The 14,476-nt window shown below is 42.6% G+C and overlaps 3 protein-coding genes across 3 annotated transcripts; 2 read left to right on the forward strand and 1 right to left on the reverse strand.

Annotated features, from left to right (window-relative positions):
* Positions 1–366: 366 nt before the first annotated feature.
* On the forward strand, positions 367–7,749 carry cavin2b (caveolae associated protein 2b). Its single transcript, XM_041966006.1, has 6 exons — positions 367–709; positions 2,262–2,402; positions 2,483–2,584; positions 4,558–4,824; positions 4,902–5,054; positions 5,682–7,749. Exons 1-6 carry the CDS (start codon positions 452–454, stop codon positions 6,057–6,059), a joined length of 1,299 nt encoding a protein of 432 aa, XP_041821940.1. The 5' UTR covers positions 367–451; the 3' UTR covers positions 6,060–7,749.
* Positions 7,750–9,651: 1,902 nt separating this feature from the next.
* ebpl (EBP like) lies at positions 9,652–10,987 on the forward strand. Its single transcript, XM_041966008.1, has 4 exons — positions 9,652–9,877; positions 10,100–10,169; positions 10,412–10,550; positions 10,680–10,987. The coding sequence occupies exons 1-4, from the start codon at positions 9,701–9,703 to the stop codon at positions 10,924–10,926; spliced, it is 633 nt and encodes a 210-aa protein (XP_041821942.1). The 5' UTR covers positions 9,652–9,700; the 3' UTR covers positions 10,927–10,987.
* arl11 (ADP-ribosylation factor-like 11) lies at positions 10,132–14,135 on the reverse strand. Its single transcript, XM_041966007.1, has 5 exons — positions 13,997–14,135; positions 13,674–13,739; positions 13,459–13,574; positions 13,210–13,387; positions 10,132–11,715 (listed from the first exon to the last, which is right to left on the reverse strand). The coding sequence occupies exons 1-5, from the start codon at positions 14,027–14,029 to the stop codon at positions 11,587–11,589; spliced, it is 522 nt and encodes a 173-aa protein (XP_041821941.1). The 5' UTR covers positions 14,030–14,135; the 3' UTR covers positions 10,132–11,586.
* Between the last annotated feature and the right edge of the window lie 341 nt (positions 14,136–14,476).

Below are 14,476 nucleotides of genomic sequence, written 5' to 3' on the forward strand. Positions count from 1 at the left end.
ATTTCCATTTACTGAATATTTTTATTTCTTAAATGTGACTTTTATTTTGACATTTCTGTGATTTCCTTTAGTCTGACAGCGATTATAATAATTATTATAATAAATGTAAAGCAGATTATAATTATTGCTATAATAAATGTAAAGCAGATGATAATTATTATAATAATAATTGTAATAAATGTAAAGCAGAAACACAGAAACTCTTCTCAGTGTTTACGGACTTGTTGAAAGCTTTGGTTTGGGAGTGAAGGAGTTAAAGGTGTGGACGTTTCCACAGTGGGGAAGATAGCTGGAAAGTTTTCCTCTGAGCCAACCAATCAGAGCATAGCACACACACACACACACACACACACACACACACACACACAGTGGGCGGGGGAAGGAGAGTTTCCAGAGTTTTTCTGCAGCAGGAAAACTTTGTTTTTTGTCTTTTTGGTTTGACTTTGAGTTGATGTGTGAGGCCGGAGCCGTCATGGTGACTACTGAGACCCACCAGAGCCAGGACCTACTGGTCCCATCCCAGAACCAGGACTATCTGGACCAGCAGGACCAGCAGGAGGAGAACCAGGTCTCCCCCTCGTCTCCCCTGGCCGGATTCGACCCGGAGACAATGAGTCAGGGTCCCGTCAACGCCATCACGGTCCTCACTCTGCTGGACAAGCTGGTCAACATGCTTGATGCTGTGCAGGAAAACCAGAACAAAATGGAGGTGAGCCAGGGTGGGGCAACACCTCAACATCAGGTCTGAGCACGGGAGGCCAGTACAGATACCAGAACAGACAAGTTCAGTCCCAGAAAATCCTCCCAAACCAAACTAAACTAAAGACAACATTCAGTTCAGTCGTCACAGCCAACGTAAGCTTCAACTGCACGAAGCAGCAGCTCACAAAACTTCAGCACAGAGGGTTGGGGGGGGGGTTAGGGTTAGTTTCTGCACGGTCCAGAAAAGAAGCCCAACAAATCCACAAAAAGCTGTCGATGTCAGCGTTACTGTGACTGTTTGCTGATGTTTTTGACTCCTTTCATCAGAGACCTCAGACGACAGAAACAGAACCGACTTGTTTGTCCTGATGATTTCACTGCAGCTGCTGACTTACAAACGTTTCCTGTCTGTTTCAGAATCAGTTCAATGCAACAAGTCCAGTTTCCACTTTCATCTTTTCCACTCTCTCTTTATCCTCTCTCTCTCTTTCTCCGGGGGTTTCTCTCTCTTTGTTTTATGAACGTTTTGAGTACTAATATCTATTTTCATCCCATAATCAGACATCACATGACCCAAAATGCTCATAGCTGCAGGTTAAATAAGCTGCTCGCAGATGTGTGACTGCTGTTTGTCACATTGAGACGCCTCAGCCGAAACCATTTCCTGATAGAGACACAGTTTAAAAGCTAAAGAAAGCAAACAATTTCACAACGTTTGGCTGCATCTTTAACAAAAGCATTTGACTGAACACCAAAACTCGGGAGCTCCTTCCTCTTACTGTGGTTGTGCTGGTTGTAGTTTCCAGCTCAGAGTGATCTTTAATAACATGTATGAACAGGTTTTCTGTCAAACTGGCTCCTGTCTCAACCGACAATGAGGCAACATTGTGAAAGATTTGTCCTCAAAAACATCAACAGACAACCAGAAGAACCCAATTCTGGGCTCTCAAGAGCTCATAATGAAAGCTAAGTGTTCACACTGGGCCGAGTCATTTGTGAAATAAAGAAGTTAGAAGAACAACTCGAAACCTCAACAGGTAACAACAGCACACAGTCTTATTGACAGGTGTCATAAACACTGTCAATCATCTCTCTGAACTTTATGAACCACGTTTGAGTCCTCAGGCCTTCAGATCATCAGTGACGCTCTGGACATGAAGCTCAATCACTTGTTTGAAGTGAACGATATTGAAGAAATAAGGATACAAATCTCTGTTGGACCAAACTCAGCTCAGCTAGGAGCCGGTTCTGCAGCTCAGCTGTTCCTGTAAATGTTAAAAACCCGATTAAAGCTCCTCAGCACATCCACAAAGACGCTGGTCTGTGCAAATACTACGATGTTAAACTAGCAGACATACTGTGTATTGAAATATTGAAGGATTTTTGATGAAGGTTATGTCTTAAAGCAGAGGAACTCACACTCACAGTCATCACTCACAGGTGAGGTTAAATGTAGTGAACACCTGCATAAGTTGAGCCTTTCTCTGCTTCCTCTCACTGAACCGTCGAGTGAGTCAGCATCCAGGCTGACACCTGCTTGTCGGCTGGTTGTATTTCAGGTGCATCAGGTGGAGATGGAGGGCGTGGTCAGAGGGATCCAGGCTGATATGACCAAACTGTCCAAAAGCCACAGTCACACCTCCAACACTGTCAGCAAACTGCTGGACAAGAGCCGTAAACTGTCCGTGACCATGAAGGAGGTATGTTTGATCTGTCAGGTACATTTCACCTGTCAGGTAGAGTTCAACCCTGGTTTAAATCACCGATTGTGTCTCTGCAGGTTCGTGATAAGATGGAGCGTCAGGGTGTCCAGGTGAAGAAGCTGGAAGCGAACCATGCCCACCTGATCAACAGGAACAACTTCAAAGTCCTCATCTTCCAGGTCAGTTTGATGAAAACACATGAGAGGGTATCAAAGGTCAGAGGTCAGGTAGAGGCTGAGTATGACATGTGGACCAGGACACCCCTCGGAGAGATGTCTCCTGCTGAGACGTCAAAGTCCCCATTCATCCAAGTCCTCTGTGGACTCTTCCAGAGCCGAACCAAGCCGTGGCAGGTAAACTGCTGTTGAAAAAAATCAACCTCGTGTTGAGATTGTTTTGCCTCGAAGGGCAACGATCAACGTTCAGTCCGAACTTTCACACTGATGTGAAGTTCTTTAAGTGCTCAGACAGTTCCAGTTCCAGAAGACGTAGTTCTCCGTCAGTAAAGGCGGGTATTTCTACCCACAGTTTTGAATCTTTGAACAGTTTACAACCTGGATGTCTTCAGAGACATATTCTCCACCACGAATGTTCTCCATCATTAAAGTTCTCATCACCATGTTCTCTGTAACACTGCTACTGGTGTGTAAATGTGTGTGTGATGTGTTGTGAAACGCTTTCGGCGGTCAGCACAGAAACTCTACGTAAACCCAGTCCGTCTCTGACTGTTGGTGATTTTCAGTCTGTGACCAAATTTGGTCATTAGCTGCTGCAGGAAGTGAAGTGGAAAAACTGTAGAACAAACAGACAGACGGAGGTCAGAGTGAGGTCTGGTTGTTGCTATGACGAAGTCAGTGAATGGTCCATCAGCTGTCATCAGGTCTGTACTGAACAGGTACAGGTGACTACAGGACACAGCAGGTAACTAAGATAACTACACGAAACTACAAAAATTAGAAATTCATTATATGCCACGACACATAATTACAGATCTAACGACACAGAGCCAAAAGTAACGACAAGTAACAACAGGTAACTAAAGACCAGGTCCAATAAGTCTCTATGATGAGAGCCAGTACAGGTGAGCACAGATACAGTACAAATACACATCAGTCACAGTCAGTACTGCTAACACCATGAGAGATGTGTTAAAGTATCTGAGCCAACCATCACATGATGTTTGACTGTCTGATACTGATACTGCAGTAGTGGTAGTTGTTCTGTCACAAACTCTAAGTCAGTGTGCAGTAAAACTGTAGTAAATTAAAGTAAATCTCTGCCAAATGTTTTCTTACTAGCTCATCAGTACAGCAGTATCAGTGTGTACACATGTGTTTTCTGTCTCACCAACACTAAACATTCCTGTCCTCCCTAAAATACCCAGCATTCCTCAGTGGGTGCGGTTCTCTGTCGGCTCTGCTTTTTAACCCTTTCACTCTTTGTGGAAACCGTCAGCTCGGCCCGCCTGGACTCCGTCTTCCTGTTCGTGTTGTTGTACAAAGTCTTTGGGTTTGAAATGATCCTTTTACTGCACTTCAGTTAACATGTCCTGCACACCACTAAACAAAAGTATGTGACTGTACTTCTGCTGGGAACACCATTCCCTCTGGAAGGAGTCATGTGACTTCTACAGCTCAGGTCATGTGACTTCTACAGCTCAGGTCATGTGCTGATCATGTGACTTCTTTCCAAGTATTTCTTCCTGTCACTTCTTACATCTGATAGTGGTGTTCAGCTGAACACAGAATGTCTTTGTTGATCATTCCTTTTAATGTTACAGTGAATTTAATAAACTGTTTTCATGATTATGGTTTTTAACTCAGTGTTTTTTTATTTGTGGTTATTTTGTTTTCATCTTCTCAACTAAAACGACACGTTAAGGAACTGGTGGAACTAGACTGACCTGCACAGAACCCTGACCTCACCTTAATTCTGCCCATGATGTCACAATCATAAGGTTCCTCGACCGCTTCCCTAAAATTTATGCAAGACCCCCTTAATATTTTGTTGTCACTCCCCTAACGATCTCCAAATGTTCTCCAAAGGTTCCCCGAACATTCCTGTAAATATCCTGCCACTGAAACCCCCTTCACATTTTCAAGGTGAGGTTCCTTGAATATTACCCTAATATTTACCTCTTTCTCTCCATCAGGAGGAGAATGAGATCCCCTCCAGTGTGTTTGTGAAGGATCCTCCTCCTTTCCCTCGTGATGAAATTTTGGAAGAAGGTGATGAATCAGTACAGGCCGTTGTTGAAGGCAACCATTCGCAGGATGGTGGACTCCAGACCATTGACCTATCATCCGATGAGGACGTTGGACTGGAGGCAGAACTAGAGGACGAGGAGATGTGGCCTCACGATCTGGAGAACATGGAGAAATCCAGAGCCGAGAAACTGAAACGCTCCAGTCTGAAGAAGGTAGGGGCCACAAACAGGTGAATAGTTACACAAATGTAATGTCTGACAGAGAGGTGTAACTGGTTAACTCTCTCCAGGTTGACAGTCTGAAGAAGGCGTTCTCCAGGCAGAACATTGAGAAAAAGATGACAAAGATCGGAACAAAGATTGTTTCTCAGGAGCAACGAGAGAAGATCAAACAGAAAACCTCCAGCCTGAAGGTTTCACCTCTGACATTCAGCATCAGGAAGGTACTGGATCTCTGTCATACTTATACTCCACAAATCTGAACGATGTCCCCGAACATTTTCTAAAGGTACCCTCTAGGTTCCCATATGTTCTCTCTAACATTGCATCCCCTGGGTTTACCACCACCTAAAGTTTCTTTAGGCTTCCCCTGTATATCAAACGTTTCCATAACATTCTCCTCAAGTACCTGCAAGGTTCCATTAATATTGCCACTAAAGTTCCCGTAAAGCCCTACTAGAGGTCCCAAAACACTTCAATTTGGGTGACCCAAATGTTTTGTCTCAGGTTGCCCTGAGCTTTCAGTAAAGTTCCCCCAAGGTTCCCTTGAGTTTTCTCTAAAATTCCTATATGATTCCCATGATGTTCCCTCAAGATTCCTCTAATAGTTTCCAAAGGCACCCTCTGAGGTTCCCCAAATGTCCCCCTCAAGTTTATCCAAAGTTTCCTCTAACATTCCCCAAGGTTTGACACGAGGTTTCAGTCTCTCTTCACAAAGGGTCTTCTAACACCGTCCAAAAGTTTTCTCAAGGTTAGATAGATTATTAATCTCCAAACAGGTTCTACTTAAGTGTTTGTATTATTCCACCTGCTGTGACCTCTGACCTCTGACCTCTGACTGTTTGTTTCAGCCTCGCAGCAGCTCCACCTCTCAGCCCCCGGAAGCCTCCGTTCAGACCGGGGACACAGTCACTACCGAGGCTGACGTTCAGTTCTCCTCGCTGGCTGGCACCGAGCAGGACGTCCCCTTCACGGAGGTGCATGCCCAGCTGGCTCCTGCTGAGAAGGAGGAGATAAAGGAGGAGGTGGAGGTGGCAGAGGAGGAGAGGGAAGGTGAGGAGGAGGAGAGGGAAGGTGAGGAGGCGGCAGGTGTGGATGCAGATCTGTCTTTGGTTTCAGAGGGAGTCAGTGAGGAGTACGCTCACTCCACCACCCTGCGTCAGGAGGAGAAACAGGAGGAGAAAGAAGAGGAGGGAGGTGCAGAGGAGGAGAAAGAGGAGGAATCCTAAACATTTGTTAATGTTCAGATTTATAGATGTGAATGAATGACAAGACAGATCTGAGCAGAATATTAAAGGAACAGTGAGATCTTCAGGTTGATCTACAGCCAGCAGCTGGTTAGCTTCCCAGAGATCCCAGTTTAGAGCTGCTCCTCCAGAGTTCAGATATCTGACCGTGTGACCCGCAAATCTATTTATCTCCAAAAGAAACACAACCATGGGTTTTCTGTTCTGCTACAATTAATTTATAGATCAAAGTTTTGTTTGAAGTTGACGAATTTAAGTGTTCAATTCTTCAACTGATCTGAAAGCCCAACAAATAGAAACATGTATCACTGGTTCTGCACAACAATTATTTCCACACGAAACATCCCTTTAGTTTCCTCGGATATATAAACATTATAACTAATAACCAGCAGATCAGAAATATTAATGGAACATCAGTGGAACCCAACTGAAAGTCAAAAACAGCCAATCATCCTGACGAGGTTCTCACAAACACACAGAAGTCAGGAATGACTTCAGTAATAGTGGTGCTAAACAGATCCCTGGAACCACAAAACATTACACACAGAACCTGATCCCCCTATTATTCTATCCTGGCCTTGAGCTTCCTCTGAAGTTCTATTACTGTTTCCCAAATATTCCCCTTCAGTTCCTCAAAGGGTGGCCGAACATTTACCAAGGTCCTCCAGGGTTCCCATAAAGTTAGGTTCTCCTGATGTTTTCTTAAGGTTTCTCCAAAGTTCCTCTAAAATCGCTCTAAGATTCTCCTTTAGTTCCTCTAAGCCCTCCCTGCCATTTTTTCAAGGTCGCCCAACAGCCTCTAACATTGGTCTTCTGAGGTTCCACTAAGGTTCCATTAGGGTTTGTCCACATTTGCCTAGGTTCCCCTTAGGTTCCTCCAAAGTGTCTTTAAGATTTAATAAGATCCCCCTGTGTTTCCCCAAAGGTTCCTCTTACATACCACTTGGTTCCTCATCTAAGGTTCCCTTAATTCTCTGCTGAGGGTCCATCTTTTCTTAGGGTCCATTTAAAGTTCCCCTGTTGTTCTCCGTGTGGCCGTTTCTGTTAAAATGTCTCTCATCAAAATGACGTTTGAAATGTTTTTGATTGAAATTATAATATTTGATAACTGATTAGCAATATGTTAATCAGTTTAGGTCTTACAGCCTCTGTCTCTCTCTGTCTGTCTGTGTCTCTCTCTGTGTCTCTCTCTGTCTCTCTCTCTGTCTCTCTCTGTGCCTCTCTCTGTGTCTCCCTCTCTGTCTGTCTCTCTCTCTCTCTGTCCCTGTCCCTGTCTCTCTGTCCATGTGTTGATATATAAATGAATGAATAGTAACCAGCCTAGTGTCAGTTAAACTGCTTATTAACAGAAGGACTAATAACTAACAGTGATGATAAACTGATGAACCATCTGATCGAACAGTTTGATCCACAGAGCTGAAGAGTAATAGAGATGACAGACAGAGTTAAAAATGATCATATGCAGTTAAACAATGACACACACTGTTTCAAGCTGTTTTATCGATGTTTCAGGTTTAAACTTGCTGTTTTTCTTTCCTGTTTATTTTATTTTGATGCAACTGAAAAATTCTGCTGCCAAAGAACATTTCCTGTTTGACTTATGTCACCTGTCAGACTGCCACATCCCAGGTGTGTGAGAATCACCTGAACAATAAAATCCAGTTTAACCATGTCTCGGTTTCCTGGCTGTCATTGTAACTTCTCTGTATCCGGATACATTATCTGCTGCATGTTAATGTGAGGTGGAAGGAGGCTGGCTCACACTGTGTTTGGATCTCAGACTACAACGCAATAAGTACAATTAGTGTGTGTGTGTGTGTGTGACATTTACCTGTAGTCACAGAGGAGCGTACACACTCATACTGCAACACAAACTGACACAATACTTCTACACAAAGGAAGGAAGAACTGAAGTTAAAAACAATGGCTGTTTTCAGACTGGTGTTATACAGACTGTATTATTAGGATTATTATTGATGCATGTAAGCAGTATGATCTGTTGTAGCTGCTCAAAGTGGAACTGATTTGAAATACTTCATATCCTGTGTAGTATTATAGTACGTGATATTTATGTGGACCTGCTTGTGTGATTTACACTTTATGAACTCATCATGTTTTGGATAAAATCTGAAAAATAACCAGATAAATGTAATGCAGTGCAAAGCTAAATGTTTGTTAAATGTTAATGTTTTATTTTTACTGTGCAAAACTCAAACATGAAAGATTTCAATTATGTTTCCATGACAACTGGGATAGTCTGCTGATGAAGATCATGAACAAAAGCTCCAGAACAAATACTAAATGGCCCTCGTGGAAAGTTGTCTGTAGTTTCTCCAATGAAGTTCTTTTTAATTATTATCAAAGCAGCTGTGTTTGAATAATCCAACCTGTTGATCATGTTTCAGTTATTCATTATGTTTGTTTTCTCTTGTTTTACATCCTCGGAGCTTTTAATGTGTCTTGTTTTTACTGTTGTTTATCTTTGTATCGTGTCCTTGAGTGTTTCGAAAGGCGCTTATAAACAAAATGCATTATTATTATTATTATTATTGTTATTATTATTATTATTCATAAAACATATTGACTAAACACCCTGACAGGTTCTGGTGTGACCAGGAAGTCCTGAAGTCCTGCTCTAAAGAAAGTGAATCAAGTTTTGGACTTTTAAAAACTACTGTTTAACGTGAACACACCTGTTTAAGAAGCAGAAACACCTGATAAGATGTCAGTGTTTACACAGTGTGAAGGCTCAGACTGGTTTTTATTCGATACATATATTCCCTCAGTGTGGAGTGTCGCCTCCTGCTGGCTGAACACTGACAATGCCTCTGCTTCTGTGGTTCAGCTGCTTCAACTCATTCAACTGGACTTTAATTTACTTTAATGGTACTTTATTTTAATACTGTTGGTTTCTGCTGAATCTGAAGATCTTTGTCATCAGTTTGGAAATAAAACACATTATTGAAAACATTTATTGAAATATGTTTTCACAGCAGATGAGTTATTAAAGAAGTAATTGTTTTATCATAATTACTTTATCAATAAATGGTCGAAACTGTTGAGTATGTTAATTCTAATGTTTATGTACTTGTGTAAGTCTAAAGTAATTTGAATGAGTTAAAACATGTTTTAGAAATGCAAATATACTGTTATCATCGCGCTCACATTGTTATCATTATTATTATTATTAGTAGTAGTAGTAGTAGTATGACTCATAGTAGTACTGGTATTTGAACAAACTGCAACCTGTTATATTCACTGAACCCTGTAAAACTGTTCTATATGGAACATGCAAATATGAAGTAAAGGAACAACTCTGACCTTTGACCTCTGCTCTCTCAGTGGGAGGGGGCAGGGCCAGGGAGTGGGGTGTTCTCCTCAGAAACCAATGGGAGGACTCGGTGGTGGGGCTTGGAACCAACATAACTAATGAAGGGGGTGGGGCGTCATGTGATTCGTTCCTCCGTGTTCAGAGCCTTTGGTGTTGATTTTTCATCCAGAGTACTGGGCAGCCTGAGGAGAGTACTACTACAGAGAACTACCTGTCCTGGATGTAGCACTCCTGCCTCCACAACACCATATCCATCCATCTTCTTCTTCTTCTTCTCCGTCTCTCACAGCAGATGGACTCTGCAGCGCCACCCGGCCTCTCTCTGGTCTCAGTCTTGTCTCTGTTAGCATGTAGCATCCAGGTGTTAGCAGCCGCCCTGCTGACATGCAGGTATGGCAGGGGGAGCTCTGCAGGGGACAGGTTGGTCCTGCTGTGGCTCTTCTATGATGTCATTGTCCACCTGACATTGGTATGACCAATCAGGACGAGGTTCACGTGTCTTAATGTTTCCTCAGTTTTTGTTCCATTGTTTTGTTTTTTTAATCAGTTTCATGTCTGACTCTTTTATTGTTCATTTATTATTTGTTGTTTATTCTCTTTATTCTCGTCTGTCTGTCCTCAGGAAGGTGTTTGTCTACATGTCTCTGTTAATTATTTGTTGTTTATTCTCTGGTCGTCTGTCTGTCCTCAGGAAGGTCCTTTTGTCTACATGTCTCTGGTGGGGACAGTGGAGACGTCTGACGGGCCGCTGGCTGAACTCTGTAAGTTTAACTTTTTTCTGCAGGATTCTTCAGGTACTTTATTCTTGTCCTCGGCTACATAAGAGAGAAACACATCATACTTTCTGATTTACTTTACTTTATTCTTGGCAGGTGCGTTTTTAATACGTCATACATTTCACTTTCAGCCAGAACTTATGCACTTTGATTTAAATAACTTTATAAAGGCAGGTATTTGTCTGAGGTACGGGAGTTTAACTGAGTCTGTCCTGACCTGTCTGTAGGGAAGGAGTACGGTAAAGCTGACGGTCGCTGGTTGATTTCTGATCCGACGATCGTCTCGATAGAAATTCTGACAGTCGTGCTCGACTCTGTCCTCGCCCTGCTGCTCATACATGCAGTACTGAAGGACAAGTACTACAGGTACAACAAAAAGTACTACAGACTGGACTCTACTCATTCTGCTGCTCATACTAGCAGTACTGACGGACAGTGTGAGTAATACTACAACAGGTACGTGCAGTTCTGAACGTAGGTTTTGCATCTTCACAGGCACTTCCTGCAGATCGCTCTGAGCGTGTGCGAGCTCTGCGGTGGCTGGATGACCTTCTGTCCTGATTGGCTGGTTGGCAGTCCCAACCTGAACACGTCCAGCTGGCTCTACCTGTGGGTCTACCTTGTCTTCTTTAATGGGGTCTGGGTCCTGGTCCCAGCTCTGCTGTTGGCCCAGTCCTGGTTCTCTCTCAGGAGAATGCACGCGGTCAGACCAGACGACGACGTGACGAGGAAGAAGATGTAGAGACAACGATGTTCGTTAATAATGTTAACCAATCAGTTGGCCACCAATCAACATAACTGATCCAAGCTGATGGAGAGGTCTGTGGAGGATCAGGACTCCCCAGAAACTGAGATCCAGATAGACGTGAAGTCACATGACGGACATATGATGCACTGATTGGACATTAATAGAAATGTAGCCGTCATCAAATCTGGGTGGTTCTCACAACCTTTGAACCAGGAGAGTCTGAGTGGAAGCACCTGAGTTCACCTGAACAGGGACAGTTTCTTTCTTCCAGAGGACACGTCGTCTTCCTGTTTGTTTCAGTCCAGCAGCAGAAAGTGATTTTAATCATTTTTCATTGATGAGAAGTAAAAACAATATGATGCAATAAATAAAACACTTTAAATGACTTCATAAATTCATCAGATTCATGTTTTCATTCTCTAATTTAACTTTTAATCTGTGCACCTACAAACGAATTCATCAAAACCTGATATTTATTGAGTACTTGTGCTTTTACTTGTCGGCAAAATCCCAGAAATTATTCTTTAAACCTTCTTAAAGCAGCACAATGAATCATCGTTAAGTATTATTACATCTTAAGAGTTTCATTCAGTATAAATAATGAAGGTTGAAACTTTTAGTTTTCCCCCCTTCCTCGTCCTCTTCCTCGTCCTCTCAGCTCTTCTTGATGAGTTTGTTGACAGACATGAAGGCCTGTTGAAGGCCAAGTCCCTTCAGAGCGCTGCAAGCTTGAATCTCCCACAGCCGGTCGGTGTAACTGGGCAGATCCAGCTGGTTGGAGATCTGTGGTGGGCAGGGAGGAGGAAGAGGATGGAGAGAGAGATGGGGGAGGATGATGGTGAGAAGAGGAGGAAACAGTTCCATCTAGTGGTTGTTCAGGTGTAAGTGTGTTGCTCCTGAAAGAGGAAGCTTCCTCTTGCCATGTTCTCTAGCAAGAAGCTTCATTTCTCCTTGTTCCCTACACGGTAACGAATTTCTGTAAATTTACGGTGAAATTAAAACAGAATCTCTCTGTTTTCAGTAATAATTGTAAAACACTGTTAAATATTCATCCACAGCATGCACCCACATGTAAATGAACAGTTAATGCTTGGTTCAGAATAACAAACTGTAATTTAACAGTATTTTCTGTCAAGCGGTGGAGATAGATACTGCTCTTCATGCTATTTAATTCAATGTTACACTGATATTCATGTTATTTAATTCAATGTTACACTGATATTCATGTTATTTAATTCAATGTTTCACTGCTCTTCATGCTATTTAATTCAATGTTTCACTGATATTCATGCTATTTAATTCAATGTTTCACTGATATTCATGCTATTTAATTCAATGTTTCACTGCTCTTCATGTTATTTAATTCAATAGCATGAAGACACAGATTGTTTACATTGTAAATATAATAATGAACGTGAATCCAACTTCATCGGCAGCTTATTGTCTTTTAATGCAGGGTCTTGGTCTTCAGGTGGAGCAGGTTTCAGCCGGTCATATGATGCAGAGCGGGCTCGGTGTGGGGGGGTCACCTGTCGACAGATCCAGATCTCCAGCAGGACTCCTGGTTTTGTCTGTTAAAAGCTTCTTTTTCTTGGAAGTCGTCGCTCTTCTTCTTCTTCTTCTTCTTCTTCTTCTCCTCTTTAGCTTGTGGGTTAAATTTGAGCCGAGATGTAACCGAGAGAATCCGGTCGTTTTTCAAAATAAAACATTTTTCAAAATAAAAGATCGTTCGACTCATAATAAATAAAACAGAAATAATTAATTATTTCTTGTGCGGCCCGGCACCAACTGATGATCCACGGACCGGTACTGGCCAAAATACAGTAGTATACTGTTAAAATAAATAACAGTAAATGTGCAGTAAAACTACCACACACCCACTGTTATCCTGTGTTAATGTACTGGAATTCAAAATACAGAACTATACTGTGAAAATAAATTACAGCAGGTGCTTTGTAAAATAACAGTAAAATACTGGATACTGCCAGTATTTTACTGTTATTTTACAGTGAAAGTATTTACAGTGTAACTAGGAAACTGTTTCCTCCTTTAATGACGACTTTCTCTGACTGCAGTAGACTTATTTTACATTTTAATTTGTGGTTTATCTGGACCAACTTAGACTGGTTTGTTCTAAACTGAACTTGGGGTTTGTTTCCTCTTATAGTGAGAAAGTGGAAAAACATGTTTAGTTCTGGCAAACCTCTGTCTTTGCATGGTTTCATGAGCGGTTAAAGAGGCCTGGCTCTGCGGGGTCGTGGAGGCTGGGTTTCATACCTCTCGTATAGTCATGGAGTTTGGCATGTCCTTCTTGTTGGCCAGAACCATCAGAGGAATTCCTCGTAACTTCTCATCACCCAGGACCTTCTTCAGGGCCTTCTGGGCCTCTGGCATCCTGGTTGAGTCACTGCTGTCCACCACAAAAACCACCGCTTTACAGTCGTCCAGGTAATACCTGCAGAAGAGGATTTATTTAACCAAGAAGATGATTTCCGTCTGTTTGTTTGGTGTGTGCTTTATATTTACCTCCAGTTGGGTCTCATGCTCTTTTGTCCACCGACGTCCCAAACTGTCAGAGACGTCTTCTTGTCCAGGTCCAAAGTTCCTACGTTGAATCCGATGGTCGGTGACGTTTCCATCACCTTGAAGTTCACATTTAATCACAGTCACACCTGGACAGACACTGAAATCCACTCTTTTACATCCAACATAGTGTGCGCACCTGGTCAGAGGAGTCTCACCTGTCCTGTCAGCAGTCTCGCCAGCAGAGTCGACTTTCCAGCTGAGTCCAGACCCATCAGGATCACCTGAACACACAAACACAGGTGAACATGAACTGACACATCAGATTCCCAACAAACAGCCAGCAGCTTTACGGAGGGATGAAATGACAGGAAGTAACCCTGACCCTGACCCTGTAGCTGTTCATGACATGCAAACAATGATTCAAACTGAGCTCAAGGACACAACGACACAGCTGTTACAGGTAAAACACACCGATTCAGTCAAATCGACTCAAACATGGACGACACCGGCCTGTCAGGTGAGTTAAAATGTGTCTTACCTGAGGAGAGGTGGAGCTGCTAGCTTGGCCCATCGCTCTTCTTCTGTCCTGTAGATGAGCCCCCTTCTTCTAGACCAGTTTTAATAAAACCTTCAGACTGATCTCAGCTCTACCTGTGACTGAAACTCATCTGTCTAACAGCCGTCAGGTGTGTTCAGGTTCATTCTCACTGTCAGCAAATAGGAGAGCAGCATCCACCCACAGCAGGTCATGTGACTGTGTGACAGGTCTGACTACATTTTTGTATTCGAGGCAGGTTGAGTGTCTGGAGGCAGTTTTTCAACACAGAAGAAGAAAAACAGCATTTTCATGATGCTTCCTTCTTTCTTCAAATAAAACTTCATGTGTTTGTTTTCTGCAGACTGACCACAGATCAGTGTTCACACAGATCAGGAAACAGTCTGTTTCTCTGAGTAAAACACTTCATGTGCATCAACATCCACAGTTTGATGAGTAACGAGCAAAGTCCTGGATTTGTGA

This window comes from Chelmon rostratus, chromosome 24 (genome assembly GCF_017976325.1).
Source record: "Chelmon rostratus isolate fCheRos1 chromosome 24, fCheRos1.pri, whole genome shotgun sequence".
In the NCBI taxonomy this organism is placed as follows: Eukaryota; Metazoa; Chordata; class Actinopteri; order Chaetodontiformes; family Chaetodontidae; genus Chelmon; species Chelmon rostratus.